The sequence below is a fragment of the Alosa alosa genome, chromosome 10 (assembly GCF_017589495.1).
Source record: "Alosa alosa isolate M-15738 ecotype Scorff River chromosome 10, AALO_Geno_1.1, whole genome shotgun sequence".
Taxonomy (NCBI): Eukaryota; Metazoa; Chordata; class Actinopteri; order Clupeiformes; family Clupeidae; genus Alosa; species Alosa alosa.
Window position 1 is genome coordinate 23,842,959 of NC_063198.1, and position 10,850 is coordinate 23,853,808.

General features: G+C 42.4%; 1 protein-coding gene across 1 annotated transcript; it reads left to right on the plus strand.

Moving 5' to 3' along the window:
* The first annotated feature begins 529 nt into the window (after nucleotides 1-529).
* Nucleotides 530-5,898, plus strand: LOC125301646 (keratin, type II cytoskeletal 8-like). Its single transcript, XM_048254292.1, has 9 exons — nucleotides 530-963; nucleotides 2,259-2,467; nucleotides 2,592-2,652; nucleotides 3,322-3,417; nucleotides 3,593-3,757; nucleotides 3,943-4,068; nucleotides 4,258-4,478; nucleotides 5,362-5,405; nucleotides 5,555-5,898. The coding sequence occupies exons 1-9, from the start codon at nucleotides 610-612 to the stop codon at nucleotides 5,737-5,739; spliced, it is 1,461 nt and encodes a 486-aa protein (XP_048110249.1). The 5' UTR covers nucleotides 530-609; the 3' UTR covers nucleotides 5,740-5,898.
* Nucleotides 5,899-10,850: the final 4,952 nt, after the last annotated feature.

A 10,850-nucleotide genomic window follows, 5' to 3' on the forward strand; every position in this document is an offset into this window, starting at 1 on the left:
CACAACTTTTTTTTCATACTTACACACCCAGTACTCCACGGATGATCTGTAAATTAAACTCTGCTAAACAAAAACATTTAAATAAACAAAATAAAAAGTCCATACTTCTGCAACTGTGTACAAAACTATGCTTTATTTATGTAGAGTAGTTTATGTTTTGTTAATGAAGAATGACTAACCATGATGAATCAAATTATATTTCTATTCGTAAAACGTTCACTGAAGATTAAAGGAGAAGGATGGGGAAATAAAGTTAAGGCAAAACACTTGTACTGCAGTGTTCTCACATCAATTGATGTTTTTATGAAACACAGTTGAGTACCATTGAGTAAATTGCACACACCCCTTTTGCACGTCCCTACAAACATGCAGACACATGTAGAGATAGGCGAATTATGTAAGTTATGAGAACTGTTCACATGTACCCTAGTATCCATAGAGATTAACCAAGTTAATGTTTCATGTGTGCACACACAATAACCCCGTCCAGCCCTACTTTGTAGAGCTATAAAGGAGGAGCACTGACCCTACTCGTCCCATTCCTTCCTCTCTCTCTCCATCTCTCTTTCTCTCCATCTCAGCATTGTGCGTTTGGTAGGCTTCAGCAGGATGTCAGGCAGCAGCAATATGAGTTCGAGAAACTACAGTAGCCGTACAGAGATCACCAGTACCAGTTCGGCCGGTCGTCCCAGTCATGGCGTCGCCCAGATCTACAAGGGAGGGTACGCTGTGGGAGGTGGGATGGTGGGGGGGTATGCGGGATCGTTGGATCACGGGTACCGGGTCGGGGGATGGGGTAACAGGCTGGCCGTCTGCCCACCACACCTTACACAGGTCGTCTTCAACAAGAGCCTCCTGACCCCCATCACCATGGATATCGACCCCGACTACCAGAATGTCCGCAATCATGAGAAAGAGCAAATCAAAGTCCTGAACAACCGCTTCGCCTCCTTCATCGATAAAGTGAGTCAATTGATCTCTGCCTCTACCCCTACCCAAAGTGCATCGCTTGGGCTTTGTCTTTGAAGTCAATAGAACCTAATGTGCTTTGACGTTTCATGTTTTGGAACATGATCCACTATGATTGTTAGATTTATAAGTGTTTATGAGGGATCTTTTGTTGTGCTTCAATTACAAGTATGCATTTGTAATGTAAATGTAAATCAGGTTTATAGGCAAAGTATACTATACTTGCGTATACAAGGAATTTGGTCTCTGCAATTAAGTAATTAATAGGGTAATTGGGTAGTTACTGTAGGTAAGGAAGCTTTATGGAGGTATAAAGTATAAGAAATACTCTGAAAGACAGGCTGGGGTACTTTGGAGACTAAACCCAGGGATGACCAGAGCACTCCGAATACTTTTAAACTTTTTATTGTGGTGCAAACAATTGACTGACGTTTCGACACATTGCGTCTTCCTCAGATTCCAACCATACAGGCAACATTGCGCAAATAATAAAGACATTTCTCCCCTCCCTCTCTCAAGGCATTGGTTAATGGTAAGGGGTGGGTATTTGCAACAATTAACCAGTAAGAGCATTTAGAAAGAAAAGTGAGCATAAAGTACATCTTTGGTCAGTGTGAATTTCAAGGTTTCTATAAGTGCGGTCGCTGCACTCACTGTTCCAACGACACTAAGCACTTTTCTCACCCACACACTGATAAACGTTACAACATCAATGCAATTCACACTGACCAAAGATGTACTTTATGGCCACTTTTCTTTCTATGAGTTCTCTTACTGGTTAATTATTGCAAATACCCACCCCCATTCACACTGACCAAAGATGTACTTTATGGCCACTTTTCTTTCTATGAGTTCTCTTACTGGTTAATTATTGCAAATACCCACCCCCATTCACACTGACCAAAGATGTACTTTATGGCCACTTTTCTTTCTATGAGTTCTCTTACTGGTTAATTATTGCAAATACCCACCCTTACCATTAACCAATGCCTTGGGAGAGGGAGCGGAGAAATGTCTTCATTATCTGTGCAATGTTACCAGTATGGTAGGACTCTGAGGAAAACTAAGTGTGTCGAAACGTCAGTCAATTGTTTGCACCACAATAAAAGTAAAAATGTAAAAGTATTCGTAGTGCTCCGGTCATCCCTGGGTTTAGCCTCCTAGAAATAGTCCAGCCTGTCTTTCTGATCCTGTGGTCCTGGACTGTGAGCATCAAAGAGACCTGAGTGCAAGTGACACCCTTCTTACAAGATGAAAATATTCTATTCCCTCCCTTTCTCTTCATGCAGGTGCGTTACCTGGAGCAGCAGAACAAGATGCTGGAGACCAAGTGGAGTCTCCTGCAGGAACAGACCACTTCTCATTCCAAAATCGACCAACTATTTGAGGCCTACATCAGTAACCTGCGCCACCACCTCGACTGTCTGGGTCATGACAAGGTCCGTCTGGAGGGAGACCTGCACAATATGCAAGAACTGGTGGAGGACTTCAAGAAGAAGTGAGAGGATATTCACACACACACACACACACACACACACACACACAAACACACAGACACACACAAACAAACATATGGACATACACACAGCTCTGACAATAATCTTGATGGCTCTGTTGTTCAGATACGAGGATGAGATCAACAAGCGCAATGAATGTGAGAATGAATTTGTGCTCATAAAGAAGGTGAGAGTTCACTCATGGCCACACTCACATCTCATATATACGTGTCACAGCACACACACATACGATCACAGCACACACACATGATCACACACACATACGATCACAGCACACGCATACGATCACAGCACACACACATGATCACACCCACATACGATCACAGCACACACACACATGATCACACACACATACAATCACAGCACACACACATGATCACACACACATACGATCACAGCACACACACATGATCACACCCAGATATACGACCACAGCACACACACATGATCACATCCATAGTTTATATACATATACTAAGATGCCCCACACTCACATGATCACACCCACATATACAACCCCCATGGGCTACTTACTGTATCCCAGACACTCACACAAATTCATATCCATATAACAACACTCAGTCATTCTTCTTCGTGCCTCAGATCTCCCTCAGGTTATTCATTATCCTCAGGACATACACAGGTTATTGATAAGTGTCTATGCTCTTTCTCTGTGGTACAGAGCAAATATTTAACTCTCCGTTTTTAAACAGTAGACAGTATAGACAATCAATCAACTTTTACATGCTTGTATGTCTTCATTGAACACCCCCCCCTCTCTCTCACACACACACACACACACACATTCACAGTTCCTTGTTTGTTATGCTATCAGGACTCAGATGCCGCCTACCTGGCCAGAGTGGAGCTGGAGACTACACTGGAAAATCTGAATGATGAGGTCCACTTCCTCAGGAGGCTCTATGACTTGGTACTTTCACACACACACATACACACACACACACACACACACACACACACACACACACATTGCATACACGTCTTTGTATATGTACACTGTCGACTGTCATGACCATGAGAACTTACTGTAGTATTGATTTAACCAATGTGTGTGTGTGTGTGTGTGTGTGTGTGTGTGATTATAGGAACTGCAAGAGCTGCAAGCCCAGATAAAGGACACATCCGTGGTGGTGGAGATGGACAACAGCAGGAATCTAGACATGGACGCCATCGTGGCTGAGGTCAAAGCCCAGTATGAGGACATCACCAACCGCAGCAAGGCTGAGGCTGAAACCTGGTACAAACAGAAGGTATGGCCCTGCATCGTATTCCTCGAATACACGCACAATCACTCACACACACACACACACACACACACACACACACACACACACATAACAAGTCTTCATAGTAAGGCTTCTTCTGTGTTGTAAGTTTGTACAAAGTGTTTTCATTTCCCTTTGAATAACAAGTGAGTGTGTTTGTGTGTGTTCAGTATGAAGAGATGCAGGTGTCTGTCACTAAGTACGGCAGTGAAATGCAATCCTCCAAAGCGGAGATTGCTGAGTGCAACCGCAGAATTACAAGACTTCATTCAGAAATCGACAACATCAAAGGACAGGTATGACCAAATGCACTCACATACTGTATGCACACCTAAGTATTTATCTATCTCCTTGCCTCATGGTGGACATATACAGTAAACCTATAGTTTGACCCTGGCCCCTAACAAAGTGGGCAAACGCACACCAGGATGTTTGTAGGAGTTGGTATCGGCAGCTACCTTAACCTTTGGCCTTCCCTTATCCAGCGGAAACAGCTAGAGACACAGATCGCAGAGGCGGAGGAGCGCGGAGAACGGGCAGTGACAGAAGCCCGTGGCCGCATCAAGGACCTGGAGGCTGCCCTCCAACGCACCAAGCAGGACATGGCACGCCAAGTACGCGAGTACCAGGCCCTCATGAACATCAAACTGGCTCTAGACATCGAGATCGCCACCTACAGGAAGCTGCTGGAAGGAGAGGAGAGCAGGTGAGACTGGCATGATACCCCTTACAGAAATGTCAGGTTTCTGGTGAAAAGTTGCCGCAAATTTGCAGCAAGGTTATATTTTCTCATGCAAATTAGGTTTCTGGCAAACAGTTGCAGTTAACTCTTGTTAACTGGCAGCGTTGCAGCAAATTTGCAGCAATGTCATATGAAAATTAGGTTTGTCACCAGAAGTTCACTGGAAGTTTGCCATTATTGGCTAACTGTAGTGGCAAATCACTGGTGAACACATTTGCCACTAGTGGCAAACTTCTCATTGTTGCCAGAACTTTGCTGGAAGTTTGCCTCTAGCGGCCAACATTGCCAAGCTTCTGGCAATGTTTTCTAGTAAACTCACAAATCACCCACAAGTTTGCTGCAAATCTGCCACAAACATTTAATTTTTGTAAGGGACTGTACTATCACTATATATTTTACTGCCTCTACAAATGCCACCACTACTACTATAACAATAACAGTCATCATCATCATTTTACAAAGATGTTTCATATGGAGAAAAAAGATGAAAAAATAAGCCTAGTATCATAACACCAGACATTATAAAAGATCCAAAAGAGCTACAAAATAATTACAATAAACCTGATATGCAAAATTCAGTATTATTTGTAGAGCCATAACATGAATACCGGTATGTTTTAATCACAAACATGAATATGTCCCAAGGCACCATACAGGATATTAAACAAATAGAGCAGGAAGAAAATATTCCATATTCAAAGATTAAAATAAATTAAAATACCGGTAATGCAGAACTAAAACCAGACGGAAATTGTGTAGCCATACTAGACTGAGTGGAGTTAATACGCTTTTATTAATGAGACTGTTTTGAATAATGATCTCTCTCTTCCTGTGACCCCTACACTAGACTGGTACATGGCATCCAAGCCATCAACATCACCAAGCACAGAGGTGAGTAATCCTCTTTCTCTCTCTCTCTCTCTCTCACATACATACACACACACACACACACACACAGAGAGACAGAGACAGACAGAGAAATCCGTACACACATGCTTATACACCAATTCAAGACTGACACTTCTCTTCTCTTCTTACAGGCATGCACTACAACGCGTTCCCTTTGGAGACCTCCGGCATGACCTTTGACCTCCACTCCCCAGGTCTGATGGAATCTTCCAGCAGCCATAGCTTTAGCTCCTCTTCAAAGATCGTAGGGACATCAAGGGACATCGGCGGAAGTGTTACAGTCAAGGGTGCAACAACAGAGGAGTTGATAGGTTAAAAAACAATCAGGAAGTTAAGGGATTTTTTTTTTTTTCACACTTCCAAATGTATGTCCTGTACAAAACTATTACTAGTGGAGAGTATTGGTCAACTCTGAGAACTCAGGGCTCAGCATGTTCACAACTTTTTGAAACTGAAATAAAATAAAAAAATATAATTTGTGTTTTAATTCACCACCACTCTTTTTTTTTTTTTATTTGCAAACATCATTGACATTACAGAAAATGCAACACTACGACATGCACATGAATACTACATACCGACAAACAGGCGTACATTACATAAACACATACTGTAACTTAACAAGACATCACATTGACTTGGCTTCCACAAACATAACACAACATAACATTAATAACAGAAAGGCTAAGGATGATTTAAGTCCAGGATGATTACAGATATGATTATCAGGGATGAAATTGATGACCCGGAATGAAAAGAAGGGGGGATGGGGGTCTTGGATGGTAGCTCTAAGAGTGTGAATGAGGTGGTGTTGGGATGGGGTGGGGATGGGGGTGAGGGGTAGTGAGGATGTATGTGTGTGTGTGTGTGTGCGCATATGTATAAGGCTGGCTTGCTGTTGGGCCAGGAGGAGAGAAGCTGGAACATAGAGAGGGAGGGTTTCAGAGGAGAGGAGTTGTAATTATTCTATTAATGATAAGTATAATGATAGGAATAACTGATTGCCTGGTTGATTGCCTGACTGATTGCCAACCTGGGCACCCATTAATGGCCACAGTTCCACCCAGCCCCTGCAGTTATACTGCGACGAGCTGACAGAGGGGGAGACCTGCGTGCCACCCATCGCCCCAGGCCCCCAGCATATGCACACATCCCCCACTACCACGACCAACCACACCTCGCCCCCAGACCTTCACCCAACACGCCACTCTTGACCTAAATATGTACAGTATGTGAATGGCTAGGTTGAGGGGTCTATCTAGAGTGTAGTATTAAAAGAAGTGGGCATGCATGGTGAATATCTGTCAGGATTTCCCCATGCACACCACACTTACCCTGTGTAAGATGTATGCCTCCTCAATGTGTGCATTAAAGGCATGCAGATAGACACCTGATGAGGCATCTACCTGCACTCCACTCTTACCCTAGCCTGTTTTGTAGTTTTTGTTTATGTATGTCACCTAACATGTAGTGCGATTAAAAGAGAGTAAAGCGTGCTGTGTGCTTCCAGGACAAGGCGTGTGCATGAGCGTATGAGGAGGGTGCACACCGGGGGCCCAGGGCCAATAGATAACCCACAGGACCCAACCAATGCCAAAACCACACAGCGACCCGCCAGGACCGAGTCTCCCAAGCCATCCAATGGGGCCCCGTCAGAATAACGATGGGAGAGGCAGAGAGAAAGAGTGAAATTAGTATCACTAATAAGTAAGTTTATCAGAGAATGTAAATAAAAGGGGGAGGGAAAGAAGGGGATGCTATTTATATTACTAATAATAATAATAATAACAATAATAATAATAACAATAATAGTTCCAGCTACCCTCCCCTGCCTAGTGTTCGATGATATGTGTGTCTGTTGATGAAGTGTGTTATGATCGTGTGGAGATGGAACTCAGGCATAGAGGGTCAGGACTGTAAGTAGGTGATAAAGGGGTACCAAGGAGAGGTTGTATCCTGAGTATTGATTAAGTTTGTAGTTGATAGGTTTTCTAATGATATATAGTCTGTTAACAAGTTTTTCCAATGAGTGATGTGAGCTTTTTCTTAGATTTCCAGTTCATGAGGATTGTTTTCTTGGCGATAGTCAAGCGCTACCAGCAGTGTTTTATTGCAGGAGTTGCTTAAATTGACTGTGGATGTATCACCAAGTATGCATAAGGAAGGGGATGCTGGGATGTGACAGCCAAAGATGGAAGAGAGAGATTTTGTGACACTCACCCAGAAGTGGTTGATTGGAGTGCAATGCCAAACCGCATGAATGTATGTATCTGGGTTATTTTGTGTGCAGTGAGTGCAAAGATCCGAGCCAAACCCCATTTTAGCCAATTTATGTGCAGTGAAGTGGAATCTGTGAAGAACCTTGTATTGTATTAGTTGTAGATTACTATTCTTTGTCATGAGGTAGATGTTTTTGCACATTTTGGTCCAGAAGTCGGCACCGGGGAGTAATTGATAAGTCTGATTCCCATTTGTGATATGGCAGGCCAATTGTTTTTTCTGAACGAGATATAATTTTGTAAATTTGGGAGAGTATTTTTTTGGGAGAGGGAATATTAAGCAGCTCTGAGATTGGTGGGGAATGTCAAGGTTAGCTGTCTGGATGTTAATTTTTCCTAGGATAGATGATTTAATTTGCAGGTATTGTAAGAAGTGTTTACTCTCGATGCCGTGCTTCTGGACCAAACAGGAAAATGAGGCCAGATTATTGTCTTGAAGAATGTGTTGAAGGTGAGTGATGCCCTTTCCATCCATGTGTGAAAGTTAAGTGTTTTTATTGTGGTGAAATCTGGGTTATTCCAAATCGGGTGCTTGATTGATGGTGCTATAGGTGAATCAGTGATGTGGTAGAATCTCCACCAGGCTGTCAGAGTAGCTGAAATTGTTGGGGCTTTGAAGGATGGATGTTTTTGACCGACTGACTGCAGAAAGGGAGATCTGAGATTTTAATTTCTTTACAGATTGTTTGTTCTAGGTCTAACCAGGTGTTGTCTGAGGGGGGGGGTGTAGCCATTTGTGGATGAAGTGGAGCTGGTTGGCCAGGGCATAGTGCTGGAAGTGTGGGGCCTCTAGTCCTCCCATTGCTTTTGGTTTTGGAGAGTGGCGAGTTTGATCCTTGGGGTCTTATCTTTCCAGTAGAATTTAGTGATTAATGAATCGAGAGACTTAAACCAGAGGGTGGTGGGCTGGGTTGGAATCATAGAGAATAGATAGTTTATTTTGGGCAGTATTGTCATTTTGATTACTGAGATTCTGCCCATGATGGATAATGGGAGGTTCTTCCAGCGTTGAAGGTCATCATCTATTGAAGTGAGTAGAGGGAATAATTTAGGCTAAATAAGTCTGACAGCCTGGGGAGACTTTTATCCCTAAGTAAGTGATATAGTTAGTGCAGAGTGGGATAGGTGAAGAGTTGGCTGTCACATCCCAGCTGTTGGGATGTAATGGGAGAACTGCAGATTTATTCCAATTGATTGAGTATTCAGAAATTTTAGAGAATGTGTCAATGAGTTTGATGGTTTCTTCTACTGATGTTGTGGGATCTTGAAGAAAGAGAAGAATGTCGTCAGCATAAAGGCTGATTTTGTGATGCATATATGGAGTCTGGACACCTTTGATGAGGGGGTTCTGACGGATGGCAGCTGCTAGGGGTTCAATGAAGATTGTAAATAGTGAGGGGGAGAGTGTCTAGTGTCCTGTCTAGTTCCCCGGTGAAGAGTGAAACTTTGTGATGTTAGTCCATTGGTGATTACTGTGGCTGAAGGAGAGGTATATAGAAGTTTAATCCAGTTAATGAACGACTCCCCGAAGCCAAACCTCCCTAATGTGGAAAACAGGAAATTCCAGTTCACCCTATCAAAAGCTTTTTCTGCGTCCAGAGTTGCTATGATGGTATTATCTTGAAAATTTGTAGAGTGATACATTATATTTAACAGTCTGCGGGTGTTGGTGGATGAAATTCTACCTTTAATGAAGCCTGTTTGGTCTGGGTGGATAATGGATGGGGTGACCTCTGCTAATCTGTGTGCTAGCATTTTTGCGATTATCTTATTGTCCACATTGAGGAGAGAAATTGGTCGGTAGCTGGATGGCAATGTTGGGTCCTTATTGGGCTTGAGGAGCAGTGAAATTGAGGCTGTGGTGGAACTAGTTGGAAGACGTCCTTTCTGTTTTGATTCATTAATCATTCTGATGAAAAGTGGAGCTAAGATGGTCCAAAATTGTTTGTAGAACTCAGCAGGAAAGCCATCCGGACCTGGTGCTTTATTATCGGGCATCTGTTTCAGGGCATCAAACAGTTCTTATTGAGTTATAGGTGATTCTAGGTTTTTGTTTCGGTCTCATTGAGTTGTGGTAATTCGATGCTGTTTAGGAAAGAGTCTATGAATTCCTGGTTGCGGTTTATTTCTCTTTTTTTAACATATCAAGGAATATCAGAAATACTTCAGAAAATACAGCATTCATGTTCTGAGTATGTTCTTAGTAATTGTGATTATATGAATTTATATATAGACGTTTAAGGAACACAATGTCCGAAAAACTGGCATAATCCTTAACACCCTACAAGCATGCCACATGGCAACATACTATTTTAAGATCAGTGTTCACTGACTTGGCATTGTATAACTACTTTTGGCTGGCTTGGTCTGATCTGACTAAACACTGGTCTCATACTTAAGATTTACATTTCGTTTTTTATGTGAAGCTAGTTTGAAGTAAAATACATTCTTGTACAAATGCAAAATAATCATGCTACTAAACAGCTACCTGAGAAAATGGCCAGTTCTCTCAACATAACATGCATGCCGATTTTGTTTAAGAAATGTTTGGGAACTGGGCATCACCTGTGCACATGAAACTTGCTGAGCTTTTAACCCCAGTAGGCTGATAAGAAAGGTGAGGTTTTGGAACCCAGGGGATTTCCTAGGGGTTGAAAAATAAAAAGATACCCGCACACTGTTTCTATAAGCTCCCAGAGTGGTTTATTAACACAACGTTTCGACCAGAGGTCTTAGTCAGGTATCAAGAAGATGAGCGGGTGGGTGGAGATATATGATATATAGACAAAGTAGTGGGTAATGCCCCATGTCCACCAATCAGTCTGTCCTATCCATTAATGCATCAGACAATTGTAAGCAAATGGCCTATATGGCCTACATCAGCCCACCAAGTGTTACAGTTGCATCAATTCAATCCTTTGTATAGGTCATTATACATCAGACTGAAAAACACACCCAATCCCTCACATCTGTACAAGTGCCACACATTACAAGAAAAAAAGAGAAAAAAAGGAACATAAGAAAAAAAGGGAAAAGTTGATATTTCCAAGTGTCCAATGTCTTGTGTCAGTAAATGTGCAGTATGGTCAATCTCACACACTCTCATCTCACAAGAAACAAATGACAGATTTTTAGAAAATAATTATAA

What these genes read in the sequence shown, in the direction of transcription:
- LOC125301646 (XM_048254292.1), top strand. Translation starts at nt 610, where the DNA reads ATGTCAGGCAGCAGCAATATGAGTTCGAGAAACTACAGTAGCCGTACA. An exon ending in GTGGAGGACTTCAAGAAGAA is followed by an intron (nt 2,468 to 2,591) that starts GTGAGAGGATAT and finishes TCTGTTGTTCAG; the next exon opens with ATACGAGGATGAGATCAACA. An exon ending in CTGGAAGGAGAGGAGAGCAG is followed by an intron (nt 4,479 to 5,361) that starts GTGAGACTGGCA and finishes CCCCTACACTAG; the next exon opens with ACTGGTACATGGCATCCAAG.